The sequence below is a fragment of the Haliotis rufescens genome, unplaced genomic scaffold (genome assembly GCF_023055435.1).
Source record: "Haliotis rufescens isolate VD_foot unplaced genomic scaffold, xgHalRufe1.0.p SCAF_13, whole genome shotgun sequence".
NCBI classification, from domain to species: Eukaryota; Metazoa; Mollusca; class Gastropoda; order Lepetellida; family Haliotidae; genus Haliotis; species Haliotis rufescens.
The window spans coordinates 34580845-34597630 of record NW_025963813.1 but is presented as its reverse complement, the minus strand read 5'-3'; the positions used below and the strand labels follow the sequence as shown (position 1 = coordinate 34597630).

The 16786-nt window shown below is 44.0% G+C and overlaps 1 protein-coding gene across 1 annotated transcript; it reads left to right on the top strand.

Moving 5' to 3' along the window:
* The first annotated feature begins 6040 nt into the window (after positions 1–6040).
* LOC125378731 lies at positions 6041–15248 on the top strand. Its single transcript, XM_048394684.1, has 9 exons — positions 6041–6133; positions 7146–7305; positions 8762–8959; positions 9724–9966; positions 10847–11006; positions 12038–12270; positions 12401–12531; positions 14200–14353; positions 15223–15248. Exons 1-9 carry the CDS (start codon positions 6041–6043, stop codon positions 15246–15248), a joined length of 1398 nt encoding a protein of 465 aa, XP_048250641.1.
* Positions 15249–16786: the final 1538 nt, after the last annotated feature.

The window sequence follows — 16786 nt, the reverse complement described above, 5'->3', positions numbered from 1 at the left end:
TGCTATAAGCTGTGTGAGTGGCGGTTGCTACCAGTAGGGCAGGACATGCTTACCCATACGTGAACGCCGGGTGTTATCACTGATTTTAGTGACCCATTCATATAATTTTAAACGCTATTTTGATTTTTACACCCAGTGGAATTTGTTTTTAGCCTGATAATCGAAACTGGTTTTTATTTATTCCTTTAGTTGATTTAAAGACTGTTGACGTAGCTGACCACCCCATCATCATTGACACCACTCCACCTATTGCCGGCGTCGTGTACGATGGAGACGTCTACAAACAGGACCTCAACTACACCAAGAACACCGACAAGGTGGACCACTTGAGATCTTGTGCTTCATTTGTCATGATATCTTATAGATGTAGTACAGAGTGTAAATCAAAATTATGATATACACCATTGCTTCAAAGTGAGCATGATATCTTATAGATGTAGTACAGAGTGTAAATCAAAATTATGATATACACCCTTGCTTCAAAGTGAGCATGCTATCTTATAGATGTAGTACAGAGTGTAAATCAAAATTATGATATACACCCTTGCTTCAAAGTGAGCATGTTATCTTATAGATGTAGTACAGAGTGGAAATCAAAATTATAATATACACCCTTGCTTCAAAGTGAGCATGATATCCCCTATTGCAGTCAGGTCTACATTACTCTGCTTAAAAGGTTTTAGTTTAACACGCATTGAAGGCACATGTTAAGCTAATCTGCCTTAACTGACAATAAAATCCATCATGTTAAGAAGTCGATGCAATTTCAATGTGTCCATGCGCATATTCAAAGGTTGATAATTTGGCTCAACTTTGAAATGATTTAAACTTTTGTGATTGTGTGGACTGGCTGTATAGTGGCCATGTGGCCATTGTTTGTTTGTTTGCTTGTTGTTTAACGTCGCACTCAGCAATATTCAAGCTATATGACGGCGGTCTGTAAATAATCGAGTCTGGACCAGACAATACAGTGATTGAAATCATGATCATCGATCCACGCAATTGGGATTCGATGACATGCATCAACCAAGTCATCGAGCCTGACCACCCGATCCCGTTAGTCGCTTTTTACGACAAGCATAGTCACCTTTTACGGCAAGCATGGGTTGCTGAAGACGTATTCTACCCCGGATTTTCACGGGTCCCATGTGAATACAAAGAAATATTGCTCATTTGGACAGATGTATTGCCAGGTTGATAGTCCAGTGTATGGTATACATGTACTTGTATGTTGATCATTGTTGTGAACACTTAAAATTATCCAATTAATGGAGATAGAGGATATCAAAGTTTCAACTCGATCCAGCACTTTAATATTGTCTTTAATTTCAAACTTCACAAATTCCATATAACATAATTCCATAAATTCAGTGAATATCCACACAATGATTGAATAATATATCACACATTCCAAGAATAAGACGCAATATAATGAACAGCACAGTTGCAGGATAAATGCAGGATAGTAACTTGTACCGTGGCTCGGACAGTGGCTCGGACAGTAGCTCGGACAGTAGCTCGGACAGGTTTAAAAAACGTATGTCCTCTATTCCCTTAACACAATCTTCTTACACTCTCTTAGAAACATGTCTTACTTCTTTCGTATCTTAAAACTCTCTGCTCTCTTGTGGGATGCTTATCGCGATTGATCAGATAACGACCTCTAAGACTCCACAAAAAAAACAATTAACTTTTAAGTCTTAGCTGCAACATTACACTATTGCTGTCACCAACCCCTGGGAAAATAGCCTGAAACGGCCACTGGCAGCAAGGGCTGGCTGTTTCTCATGTTTTATCTTATAACTATACTAAGCACATGCACCCATGTACACATACAAACCCTAACAAAGTTACAATTAAAAGGATTTTCAATGAACCACAAATACCTAAAATTCGGCTCTAACAATTGTATTATATCTGTTTACACATAAAAACGTACATGACTCCAGTCTTCACCTTCTTACTGTCTCGTGTAAATCAGGTCTGTGTCAACTGGTTTGATTTCCACGACCCTGAATCCGGCATCGCCTACTATGACATCCTCGTGCAGGACAACACAGGTACTCCCATAACGGAAGTGGTCAGTGTTGACCACAAGACGACCAAGACGTGTATAACGCTGCAACCTGAACGGCTTCTACAGCACCTTGAGAACTTTACCATCCACATCACCGCCTTCAACGCCGGCCACAGACAACAGAACATCTCGGCACAGTCGAATGGGGGTGAGTTTCTAAACTGTGACCACCAATCTAATTTTAGTATGACACTGACTGGATTAGCTTTATAGGCTGCAGATATCAGGCAGAAAACTCAACTAACAAATAGCATATTTACAGCCAGTCGTGTATGCCCAAATCATTAAGTTGATAACGGTTTCTTTTGAAGCGTGTGTGTTACGTGCAGTATGACCCTCGACCATCAGGGCAGATAATAGGTCTTCAGCAACCCATGCTTGCCGTAAAAGGCGAATACGCTTGTCGTAAGAGTCGACAAACGGGATCGGGTGGTCAGGCTCGTTGATTTGGTTGATGCATGTCATCGTGTCCCAATTGCATGGATCGATGCTCATGTCAGTCACTGGGTTGTCTTGTCCAGACTCGATTAATTACAGACCGTTATCTGGGGTACTGCGGCGTTAAACAACATACAAACACACAATTTCACCTCCAAACACACCAACGTCATTACAGAATTATATAGCCCCTCACTTAGGTTTTAACATAAGAACCAGCCATTGAATGTGATAGTGTCTAACAACGGTTTTCCATACATTCCAGTAATTGTTGACATGACACCGCCGACTCATGGCGACATCGTCGATGGTAGATCTCCAACGTTCAGAGACCTGAAGTTTAGCACCCACAAAGCGACTGTTGGGGCGGAATGGCGTGGTTTTTCTGACCCAGAGTCCAATCTCAGACAATACGCCGTGCAAATACTTCGGGCCAAGTGAGTGGACTTTTAGTGGCACCATTTATTTGGGTGGCATCGTTTGAATTCCATTACGATTGTTTTATGTTTTGTTCTTTGGAGATTTTCTTTGCTTGATACTGAAAGTTATTATTGTAACGCTGTTCATTGAACCAATTTGTGGGAATTCACAAACGCCGATCATTCAAAGAGTAGTACTGTAACCGAAATATATAATGTTAGTTGTGTCAACGTCATTGTCGTTGTCGTTGTCGTTGTCATTGTCATTGTCTTTGTCATTGTCTTTGTCGTTGTTGTTGTCATTATCTTTGACTTTGTCATTGTCATTGTCATTATCTTTGTCTTTGTCGTTGTCATTGTCATTGTCTTTGTCGTTGTCGTTGTCATTGTCGTTGTCATTATCATTGTCTTTGTCTTTGTCGTTGTCATAGTGTCAAGATAAGACACATATCAAATCAGTCTAAACGTGTTGTTACAATACTGTGGTATGGGACTGTGAAATCCATTTTTTAACTACAAACATATATATATTTTTTAATTAACATAAACTTGCCTTCGCATATATGTAACCCGTCCTACGCATTATTTTAGATGCGCCCATTGCCGTAAGGCATTTCAGTGCTACATAACAATATTATGTTGCCATATCATGCGTAATATCTAATAAACACACAGAAGGCATGGGGAACGCCATATTCAGTTAGGTGTGATCAGCATTAGAGTGATGAGTATGATTTTACGCCGCCTTCAGCAATATTCCTTCAAAATCACGGCGGGGCACACAGGAAATGGGATTCACACATTATATCATGTGGGGAATCGAACCTTGGTCTTAGGCGTGACGAGCGAACGCTTTCACCATTAGCTACCCCACCGCTCCAGCAACACGTATCGCAGTATATCGCGGTTATGTTTATGTTTAACATTGAACAATATCAATACTAAATATTTCCTTCACTATGCAATATTTCGAATAAAACCGTAATTGACCGGTAGTTATTTGATGTTTGTCATCAAGACAACAAATCATGCAGACCGTAGGGTGAGTTACTGCTTGCTGACTTTTTTCCTACATTACGGTTGCACTTGTTCTTGTACCAGGGACATGTCCTCAGAATTTGAGGTACTAAAGGACTGGAGGACACTGGACACGAACACCACCGAGTTCGAGTGGCACAACTTTCATCTCCGTCACCGTGACGTGGTCAAGACGAAGCTGCGGACCACGAACAACGCCCTAGCCTCCGCGGAGCAGACCACTGATGGGTTCGTGGTTGACCTCACTCCTCCAAGGATGACCTTTATTGGGGACGGAAGTGTGGCCAACGCGGACGCCGAGTACCAGGTACGTCGTGCTCCTCTGCAAGACGTTCCTCTGGGTTATACGCTGGGTTTGATTCGCTAGCACTACAAGGTGTCAGGAACCACCTCGTTAGTGACCGACCGTTTATTCCTTAAAACACTGGTACAAAGGATGAACACATCAAATATATGTTCTCATGACATTTTTAATGTCCTGAAAAAGCGTGTTTGAATAATTAGTTCAACTAAAAATAATTACATATTTCTATAAATTTCATAGAAAACCTCTCTGATGTTAGGGACCGACCATTTGATTCGATACCATTTGTGTGTGTGTATGTGCGTGCGTGCGTGCGTGCGTGCGTGCGTGCGTGCGTGTGTCAGGGAAGGGGGGGGGGGGGGGGGCGGGGTGGTGCTGGGATTTTGTTCCGGAGATACTTAATTAATTAAAATTTCGAGTCTTAATATGTTTTTAAGAAGAACACCTTGCAATAGTGTATTTTTTGCGGCAGGCGATTTCTTTTTGTAAACAGTCTGAAGCGTAATTGTTATTTCAGATTTTTCTGGGACAGTTTTGTTTTTTCGATAAAATCCCAGGCTGCCCTTCCTTCTTAAAAAAATTTAAACCGTTGTGTTATTGATGAGAACGTTGTTGTACTGGCTACTGATGATGTTGGCTTTTAGGAATCAGATGACAAGGTGGAAGCTGTCTTCAACTTCTTTGACAACGAGTCGGGTCTCGAACACTTCAAGTACCAGGTGTACGAGCTGCATGAGGGTTCGAGACATCAGATCCATCCACGTACGTCACCAGCTTGATTCCTTGCCCCCTGGGAATTCCGGGGTAGATTACTAAATCATCAGCTTAAGTGACTAAATGATTGTTGACAGTCAAAGAGCAGGGATATCGCTTGGGCGTTAACCAACAACCAGACACATTCACATGTCTCAGATATATAGACAGTTGAACTCCTATAATCCGGACGATATCGTAGCCTCTGAAAAACATCCAGAACAAAGCTTTGCATGGTTATATGTGCAACAACCCATGCTTGATGTAAAAGGCGACTGTGCTTGTCGTAAGATGCGACTGTCCGGATCGGGTGGTCAGGCTCGCTGACTTGGTTGATGCATGTCATCGTATCCCAATTGCGCGGATCGATGTTCATGACATCAATCACTGGATTGTCTGTTCCAGACTCGATTAATTACAGACCACCATCATATATAGCTGGAATATTGCTGAGTGCGGCGTCAAACAACAAACAAACAAGTCATATGTGCAGGGTGTCATAAGTTGTGTATCCAGACTAAGGGGGTCCACTTTACTACTACTACTACTACTACTACTACTACTACTACTACTACTACCAATACTACTACTAACTTGTTGACGGGGCGGTCGGGTAGCCTGGTGGTTAAATCGTTCGCTCGTCACGCCGAAGACCCGGGTTCGATTCCCGACATGGGTACAATGTGTGAAGCCCATTTCTGGTGTCCCCTGCCGTGATATTGCTGGAATATTGCTAAAAGCGGCGTAAAACCATACTCACTCACTCACTCACTAACTTGTTGAATCGTGTACATTTCAGCTGTAACATGTTTTATGCCCCTTACAAATCGTATGAACTGTATCCGGGAATTGTAGGCTTTGGTGAAGCCCTCTTTCTGCAGGTTTTCTATAACTACCTGAATCTAAACCATCACCATATTTCTTCCACCAGCTTCTGGGGGCTGGGAGCATATCCACAACTGGCACGCCACCAGCCTCAAGCAGCACGGCCTCACCCTGAAGGCGGGGGCCATGTACAGTGTGAGGGTGGGCGCGGTCAACAGGGCAGGGGCGGTCGCCACCTATGACACGAACGGGGTGTTGCTGGACAACACTAAGCCTGAGGTACGGAAGGAGATTTGTTTGTTTCCACCACGACTACATAATCCTCGTTGAGGACCGGTTCCATGTCCTAATCGGTGGTTCGATCCCAGGTCATACCTCTCTCTCTCTCTCTCTCTCTCTCTCTCTCTCTCTCTCTCTCTCTCTCTCCCTCTCTCTCTCTCTCTCTCTTATTTCAAATAATAAGTTTTGATGTACTTAGCTGAGTTTCGCTGTAGCTCTCATTCTCTTCATGTAGAAACCGGACATTATAAAACACCACGAGAGCAAAGTTTATACCACGTTATATCCGCGTAAACAGTATATAGCTTCAAAATAATATGTCTATCCTGCCCTCAAAGGTTCAATATACTCATGTCCTTGAACAAGGAACTCATTATAAGAAATGTCGCTGTATTTATATATTATGCGATGCAACATTCAAATTTTGACTTTTGTATACTTCTTTGTACTTGTATACTATATTGTATGTGGACACGGATTGTACCATTGGCCGATGTCCCGCATACATGTATTTGCACACTCGCTCATTCACTCTCACACACTCACTCTCACACACTCAGTAACTCACTCACTCACTCACTCACTCACTCACTCACTCACTTACTCACTCACTCACACAAGGATTGTGCCATGGGGCGATGTCCCGCATACATGTATTTGCACACTCGCTCATTCACTCACTCACTCACTCACTCACTCACTCACTCACTCACAAGGATTGTGCCATGGGGCGATGTCCCTTATACATGTACATGTATGTGCACTCACTCGCTTACTTCTACAAGGATTGTGCCATGGGCCGATGTCCCGCATATATGTACATGTACGTGCACACTCACTCACTCACGCATACAAGTCGTGACATATATACACTTATACTGAATATGAACCACAGTTTTCAAGGGTAGCACAATAACGACAATCATCCGCTTTCGTTGTGACTCCGTGAAACACAACTCTGCCAAACCCTTACTACACTATGCAGTGAACCCCCAACCTGACTCTGTTCCAGATGCACTGGGTGTACGTGGGAATATTTGCCGGAAGTGACGAAGACTTCATTGACGGTTATGTCATACAGTCTGACCCAGCAGGTATCAAAGCCACGTGGCTCGGTGATGACACAGAGAGCGGTATAGCGGGGTACCACGTGGCCGTTGGCACCACAGCAGGTAACACAGTAATACATACTCACGCGTTATTAAGCATACGAATAATATAATAAGGTCTCATTTATTTTCCTAATTGGTTTTAATTTGGCATGCAGAAAATAAGTAAAATGTTAAATCTTGTAACAGGCACAAGAGGTGAGGTGAGGTGAAATTGAGTTTAACGTCGCGTCCAAGATTATTGCACTTATATAGCGACGTGCATGCACGTGTATGTGTGTGTGTGTGGCTGCTTGTACTAGTCCGGACTGATGCCGATTTATAGTGCTAGCTCACTGAGATACCATGCCGCAGTTTAACATGAATACCCCACTCAGACAAAGTATACTGACTCCGAGCCGACCAGTCCTTGTTTTAGCCCCTTAATGCCGAGCGCCAGACAGGGTAACAACAAGTACAATCTTTTAACGTCTTTTTGTATGACGCGGCCCGGGATCGAACCCTGGACCTTCCGCTCTCCGGGCGGACGCTCTACCACAAGACCACGGAGGCGGTCAACAGGCACAAGACAGGCTGTATGTGTTAAAAGATAGGAAACTGGATATGTAATTTTTTGGTTTGTTGTTTAACGCCGCACTCAGCAATATTCCAGCTATGTGACGGCGGGCTGTAAATAATCGAGTCTGGACCAGACAATCCAGTGATTAATATCATGAGCATCGATCCACGAAATTGGGATCGATGACATGCTTCAACCAAGTCAGCGAGCCTGACCACCCGATCCCGTTAGTCGCCTTTTATGTCAAGCATAGTCACCTTTTACGACAAGCATGGGTTGCTGAAGACCTATTCTACCCCGGAATCTTCACGGGTCAAGTGGATATGTGGTGAGATGATTAACAAGAGTACAAGTTTTATGTCTGATACATGTATGTTTACCTGATTATCGAGAATAAACACATACACATTACTATTTGGCATTTAGTCAGATGTTATACCCACCATACCTTTGATAATTAATAACAGGACGTACTTAGCAATCCTACCAAATGTGGTATCGCCAGAAAATTAAATATGTGACACCCCTTTGCATTTTGAAAGTAGACACGTTCTGGAAGACACATGAAGTAAATGAACGGATTTACAATAGTATCTCAGTTATAAATCGTGAAATAAGTGAAAGGAGATTGAAGACATGGTCTACTTTATTGTGAGTGAGTGAGTTGGGTTTAACGCCGCTTTTAATGGTATTCCTTTTATATCACAGCGTGTCAGCTTAATGTGGGAGGAAATCCCGAAGTGATGCAGGTCTCAGACGTTTACCACTTCGGTAAAACCCACGATCATGGTGCTCACAAACCTAGAAACATAATCGGGGCGACCGGGATTCGAACCCACAATCATAGATTTCTGGCGTGCCCAAGGGACCGACTCTGCCCAACGAATTGCGGCGCCTTAGACGCCCGGGCCACTCGTGCCCCCTAGGTCTAACCTGCAGTCATTAAACATCTGCTTACAGAGAGCAACGATATCCTGGACTGGACAGATGTTGGTCCTGACAAAGACAAGTATATATCCGGCTTGACCCTCAACATCACTGACCCGGTCACCTTGACCCCTGTGTATTACGTGAAGGTCATGGCCCGTAATGGCGCCGGGATGCACAGCGCCATAATGACGTCACATCCAATCAGAGTCGTTGATCAAGACAAACCAGGTACCAGATTGTACAACCATTGCATTGAGATTAATCAGGTAGAACTCCACTTTTAACATACTTCTGCGCACAAGTATATAGGTAACTGGGAGAACACTCCACAGGACTGCATTCAGGAAGATTTAAAGACTTGTCTTTATATTATTCTTTGATGCTTGGAAAAACACTCTGAACAGAAGTCCTAAATGCACTAAAAACAACTTTTATCTTCAATAGAAATATCTTTTCGTGGCCTGAAAGTTCCTAGCTGAAGCTGGTGTACATTATTAACCGATGCGATATTGGATAGTTAAGAGTATTCACACAAAGTCTTTTCCAATTCTCCCATCTTTATGCGTACGTTTAAAAATATGAGTGAATCTATTGTTTTCTTAAATTTTTCTCACACTTGAGTTTCCTGAAGCAGACTTCTTTATTTTACAAAAAAATATTTCCGCGCTGAGAGAGTGAGTGAGTATGGTTTGACGCCTCTTTTAGCAATATTCCAGCAATATCACTGCGGGGGACACAAGAAATGGGCTTCACACAATGTCCCTATGTCTGGAATCGAACCCGGGTCTTCAGTGTGACGAGCGAGCTCTTTAACCACTAGGCTACCCGACCGCCCTTGCGCTGAGAGAGAGAGAGAGCTGTGTTTGTTTGTCAAGCATATTAAACTGGGGAGAATAATCTGCACTAAAGGCAGCCAGATGTATTGATAGAGCTGCAATAGTTTCGGGGTTTTTTCGAAAACAATTTCATTCACCAATATCCATCACATTCAGGTATTGTCATCGACGGTGCCGCCGCTACAGAACGCGTGGACTACATTGGTGTTGGCGAAGACAGTGACTACCAGAAAGACGCGGGAGTTGTGACGGTACAGTTTGCCGGCTTCGAGAGTCATGAACACGGTGTCACGTACTTCGACTGGGCTGTAGGCACGACACCTGGTGGCGAGGAGGTGCAACCTTTCATCATGGGGGGCCTCATTCACGAGGAGTCGGAGTCGGATGTCCCTGGGAATGGTTAGTAGGACTCAGTTTACAATGGAGGACTCACACTATACATCAAGTCAAGGAATGACACAACCTGCAGGTGTCGGTTGTGCCGAGGCAAGGGAGTTAACTGACTATAAAAGTCCAGTTTCCACCCTTGCCGAACTTGGCTTGACATAATGGGGTTACATTTTGGCCTGACGAACCAGTCTATACATAGTCCAATCAAAATCGCAGATTTTGGTCGTTTGCAGGATTTGCAAAGCACGTGTACCGTCAACTTAGTGTCAAGAAATATTTTCCAAATCTTTTCACGTTGTCAATAAACGTGCTCACATGATTTGATATACTTCCCTAAGTGAGACCCGTTTTATCACTATATAGATGTTGATTATCGATCAGATCGTGTTCACTGGTGAAGAGGACGGACAGAGAAGGGACATAACTCGTAATAGCCACTTGTGGCGCTACGATCAAACCAATACATTTCGGCCTAACTCGGCAAGGGTGGAAACTGGACTTTTACAGTCAGTTAACTCCCTTGCCTCGGAAGGTTGTGCTTACAAGAGGTAGATTAACGTACAATGAACAAGCCCCTGTGGCAAGTACCACCTGTGGGTCTGATTACGCCCACATTTTCGGAAACGCGTGATATCATCACTATTTAAAAGTAAAAAATGTTATATTTGGGATAACACTTTTTGAGTAAAGGTCAGATTCTCGTACTTTTTTTAGTTGAGTCCCGTCCGGGATTCGAACTCACACTGACAGAGTGAGGCACCTTTTCGCCAGCACACAAAGTCAGCGATCTAACCCACTGAGCCACCGAGGCTTCCACAAATATCGTTTTTATTTTATGTAATAAATGTAATTCATAGCATTGTAATTAATGACCCATGTGTTGCGGCAGGTTTGGCCAGCACGGGGTTCGGCCAGGCGGTCCTTCCTCTGGAATCGGGTGTGAAGTACTACACCACTGTCCGCGGTATAACGAACGGAGGAAACATTCTAGAATCTACATCGGATGGATTCATGGTTGACCAAACTCCGCCCACAATACAATTAGAAAGGTGGCGTACGTTTTGTTATTCTAGAGTTACAGTTTCAAAATATATCTGCCAATGAACAATGTATGATTATTGGACGACGAATAAGGGGGATTGTACTATGCATTGCAAGCAATCTAGTGTGGGGCGGGGGCGGGGGTGGGGGTGGGGCAGTAACAATGTTAACAGTCCGTACATGTATGAGATAGGCACCTACCCCTGTGTTCTTCCTAGACTAAGGGGCGGTCGGGTAGCCTAGTGGTTAAAGCGTTCGCTCGTCCCGCCGAAGACCTGGGTTCGATTCCCGACATGGGTACAATGTGTGAAGCCCATTACTTGTGTCCCCCGCCGTGATATTGCTGGAATATTGCTAAAAGCGGCGTAAAACCATACTCACTCACTCACTCACTCGCTCCTAGACTAAGTTAGTTACCATGTTAGGCTCGGTATTACCGCTTCTACTAATCGCGTTACCATTTTCCATGATCTGCAGTGCGGTTTCTCCTCGACATACTATTCATGGCACCAAAGTCCAACCCTCGTCCCATTTTTATACTACAGGTCCACGGTGCCAGGTACTTGTTCAAAGAGTAGTCTTGTATCACTGGTTTCTTTGATAGGTAAATAGAAGATGGAGTACTAAGGAAGGATAAGAATTTATGGATGAACAACTTCTTTATTACAATTAAGGTTCTAACACCTACTTGCTTGATAACGGTGTTAGATCCTACACCGAAACGTCGCTCTTAATTGTAATAAAGAAGTTGTTTCATCCATAAATTCCTATCCTTACTTATCACTGGTTTGTTTTGGTCCAAACTCAAGTATGCAAAGGTCACCTTTGTGTTGCTGGAATTTTTCTGTCTGCGACTGGAAACAAAACATGTACCCATTCACGCGCATTGACAGTTATCTGTATGGGGTACCAAGGTCACATCGACCCAGGAATTCACAGAGAGGGTTTATCCCACCCCACCCCACCCCACCCCACCCCACCCCACCCCACCCCACCCCCATGGTCGAACCCTGCCTCCTACTTTCAACTCTTTCAGCAGCTTCGCCCTGGAGGAAAATCTCACTCAGCTTCTACCGGGAGCAGCCTTGTACCAGTCAGAGGTGGACTCGCTGTCGTCAGCCTGGAAGGTCAAGGACACCGACTGTCCAATCAAGAAAGTCTATTTCTCCGTCGGGACGTACCCATACGCCGCCGATGTCTACAACGTGACTGAGATACAGTCTTTAACTGGGGATGGGACGCTCCCCACTGGAATAAAACCTACGGCTGATGGTAGGATTCTAACATGAATGATATTTATGGTTGCTATTTACGTGTTCCTTAAGGATTACCTGTTCTTTGCTGGAGTGGGACGGCTGTGATCGTTTTCGGGTTTGTATTTTGTGGTATTGATATGTTTTAGGAAGACCCAACATCCTCACCATAACAGCTGAAAATGAAGTTGGGCTGTCAACGAGGATTATCTCCCCTTCCCTTATTGTTGACGTAACCCCGCCGACAGAGGGCGTGGTGAAGTGTCCGGCATTTATTCAGGTAAACCCAAAAGTGTATCCTCAGCACAATAACAATTGCAGGTTAATACGAATTTGGATTTGCATCAATAAGTGATTCTGGAGTAGATTCGGGCTTACTCAGGAATGCATGTAGATTACTCCTGTACGTAAACATGTGCAATGGTGGTCAGGCTCGCTGATTTTGTTGTATGTCATCGCATCCCAATTGCGTGGATCGATGCTCACGATATTAATCACTGGATTGTCTGGTCCAGACTCAATTATTTACAAACCGCCGTCATATAGCTGGAATATTGCTGAGTGCGGCGTAAAACAACAAACAAACAAACAAATGCTATGGTAATGAGGTGAGGTGAGGTGAAATTGGGTTTAACGTCGCGTCCAAGATTATTGCACTTATATAGCGACGTGCATGTACGTGTGTGTGTTTGTGTGGCTGCTTGTACTAGTCCGGACTGATGCCGATTTATAGTGCTAGCCCACTGAGATACCATGCCGCAGTTTAGCATTAATACCCCACTCAGACACAGTATACTGACTCCGAGCCGACCATTCCTTATTATAGCCCCTTAATGCCGAGCGCCAGACAGGGTAACAACAAGTACAATCTTTTAACGTCTTTTTGTATGACGCGGCCCGGGATCGAACCCTGGACCTTCCGCTCTCCGGGCGGACGCTCTACCACAAGACCACGGAGGCGGTCGCTATGGTAATGACCTGGAAGAGGTATCATCGTAACATTCTGACCTTAAAAACTCCATGTCCTTGGGACAATCGAAAACATATGGAATTATATATTGTTGGAGACACAATGACCGACAACAATAGGCCTCCGTGATCCCGTGGCGATAGCATCTACCCGGAGTCGATGAACGGTCCTAGTGAAAACGTTAAAATATGGTACTTGTTGATATCATGCCTTGCACTCGGCATTAAATGGATAAAACTAGGCCGGTTGGTGTACTGTGTCTGAGTGGGGAGTTGGGTTTAACGCCGCTTTTAACATTATTCCAGTTATATCACAGCGTGTCAGCTTAATGTGGGAGAAAAGCCCGAAGTGATGCAGGTCTAAGACGTTTACCACTTCGGTGAAACCCACGAGGACGGGTATGGTGCTGACAAATCTAGAAACATAATCGGGGCGAACCGGGATTCGAACCCACAATCATAGGTTTCTGGCGTGCCCAAGGGACGCAACCCTGCACAGCGAATCACGGCGCCTTAGACGACTGGGCCACCCGTGCCCCCGTAGTCGGGACTAGTACAAGGAGACAGAGACACGCAATATTAGTGCAATAACCATGAACGCGGCGTCAAACCCCATTTCACTGCGCCTGTATACTTGGCGTAAGAGGCAACTAACATGATCAGGTGGTCAGGTACGCTGACTTGCTTGATGCATGTCATCGTATCTCAACTGAGCGGATCGAAGCTCATGATGTCAATCACTTGATTGTCTCGGTTTATTTACAGACCGCCGTCATATAGCTGGAATATTGCTGAGTGCGGCGTTAAACACCAAACACACCAAAAAAACGTCGCTTGCAGTCTGTTAGGCTTGTATTTGGAAAACGTTGAGAGCCTTGAAACTGCAGGGTGTTCGTTGGATGTGTTTCCTCCAACTTCATACCCCTTGTATCGGGACACTGGCTGCGAGTGACGTATGATCAAGAATGATTTTTTTTAGCCACTGTCACATGGGGAGTGTACATGGACCGGTTTCCATGACGACGAAAGTGCAATAGAGTCCTTTGAGTTCTCCATGGGGTCTGAAGAAGGTCTGGAGGACGTGATCCCTCCCGTGTCGCTGCCGGTACACACAAAGAAGTTCCTCATACAAGGCAAGTCAACACCCTATATTCACTGCCACACTTCCTTCCCGTATTCGACCCGTGAAGATTCCGGGGTAGAATAGGTCTTCAGCAACCAGTGCTTGCCGTTAAAGGCGACTATGCGTGTCGTAAAAGGCGACTAACGTGATCGGGTGGTCAGGCTCGCTGACTTGGTTGATGCATGTCATCGATCCCAATTGGGTGGATCGATGCTCATGATATCAATCACTGGATTGTCTGGTCCAGACTCGATTCTTTACAGACCGCCGTCATATAGCTGGAATATTGCTGGAGTGCGGCGTTAAACAACAAACCAACCAACCAACCAACCTTCGCGTATTCTGCTATGAAGCAATTGTCTAAATGATATTAAAGGTATGACTTTGTATTTTTTCGGTTCATTGAGGTATGAATCAAAAACCGATATGCAAACTGTATGAATCCGCTACGCGGATTCTTACAAAAGTTTCCACATAGGAAAAATGCTAGTTAGAAATTAAACCCGAAGACATGAAAGTTGTGGAACCGAGGCGAGCGGGGGAAAAACCAGTCGAGCGAGCCTGCACGTTTGCGGTTTCATTCCCTCTCGGCTTTCGATCTCAAAGGGTCGTTTGGACAATGAATATGCATGAATTTCGCTAAATGCCTTGTGCATGACGATTCACGTGAGCAGAAAGGGAATTCCCTCGACTGTAATATAGGGATTCCCCGACATTCCGTAGTTCGGTGGGCGTGGCTTAATTATTTACATTCATTGTGAAATGAATACAAAAACACGTGACAAAATTCAGCTAATCAGAATGCAGGAATTTAAATGAACACAAGGAAAATTTAATTATATCAGTATGTTATTACCCCCTGCCACTGCTCTCACGAAGAGGAGAGGTTGGCGTACGTGTATTGATTATCATCCCCCGCCTCGAAGTGGAAGGGAGATATAGCAATTTGTGCTGACGTTCCGTCTTTCCGTCTGTCCGTCCGTCACGTTTCGTTTCCGGAGCAGAACCCGGCACATAGATAGTTCTAGTGGTAAACTGGTGCATTTGCTAGTTTGGGATTTTTTAAAATTTATTTTCCGAGTTTCCATGGCAATGACTTTGATTTATACTGAAATGCGCGGTAGTGCTCCATTCCGGAGCAGATCTTTGAAACCGTTCAACATTTCTTAACCAAACTTGGCACATAGATAGGTCACGTAGTTAACTGGTGCCTTTTGATTGTTTGATATTTTTGGACAAAAATATTTTCGAGTTTCCATGGCAACGACTTTGACTGAAAACGACAATAGTGCTCGTTTCTGGAGGGCTAATTATAATGCCTTACACAGAACCGGACATGTCATATTGGGTGGGGATATGTGTATTTCTGTATAGGATAAAACACGTCCGAGGGTTGTTATGATATTTAAAACCCGCATCCCGAGGGATTTTCCGAGGGAAAGGGTTTTAAATATGTAAACAACCCGAGGGGAAGTGTTTTATCTTACTTATAAACTGATTTTGAACCTTAAAATTATCCCCAAACTAAATTTCAACCCATTATAAGTGTACAATAAAGCACATCCAAGGGTTCTTATCACATTTAAAGCACGCATCCCAAGGATAACGGTTTTAGATATCGTAAAAACCCGAGGGGATGTGTTTTATCTAACTTATGAACCGAAAAAAGAAACTTAAAACAACATTTATCAACATTTTTATGTTTCGAACATACTTTCCATGAACCTTAGGAAACGGGCGTAGAATATCTGTTGCTGGCGTACGGTGAGTGAGTGAGTGAGTGAGTTGGATTTAACGCCGCTTTTAACAGTATTCCAGTTATATCACGGCGTGTCAGCTTAACGTGGGAGGAAAGCCCGAAGTGATGCAGGTTTCAGACGTTTACCACTTCGGTGAAAGCCACGAGCACGGGTATGGTGCTGACAAACCTAGAAACATAATCGGGGCGAACCGGGATTCGAACCCACAATCATAGGTTTCTGGCGTGCCCAAGGGACGCAACTCTGCACAGCGAATCGCGGCGCCTTAGACGACTGGGCCACCCGTGCCCCCTGCTGGCGTACGGATCTTGAAAAGGACATTCTAAAAAGCAGCACGGCTTATCAACACCTCTGTAGCCTCGTGGTACATTCCCTGGGCTATAGATATGAAGGTTGCGAGTTAGATCCTCGGGGAATATAAAGAAAACATTTGTCATTTGATTTTACATTTCATTACATGTTAAAATCTGAACGTAAGTTATATTAATAAAATACCCAGGACATTATATAAAATCCCTGGGATACTATAACACATTATATTTTATATAGCAAAAATGACTTGAATATCCTATAAAATCCCAGGGATATTATATAAAATCCCAGGGAGGAGGGTGGGAGTGTTTTGCTGGGTTGTTCTTTGAGTGAACCACCAGTCAGCACTATTACAGTTTTAAAGGGTGTTA

Excerpts from the sequence above, each read along its gene's own strand:
- LOC125378731 (XM_048394684.1), top strand. The coding sequence starts at position 6,041 with ATGTACAGTGTGAGGGTGGGCGCGGTCAACAGGGCAGGGGCGGTCGCC. Across the intron at positions 7,306-8,761 it reads GGCCGTTGGCACCACAGCAG|AGAGCAACGATATCCTGGAC; the intron begins GTAACACAGTAA and ends ATCTGCTTACAG. Across the intron at positions 9,967-10,846 it reads GTCGGATGTCCCTGGGAATG|GTTTGGCCAGCACGGGGTTC; the intron begins GTTAGTAGGACT and ends GTGTTGCGGCAG.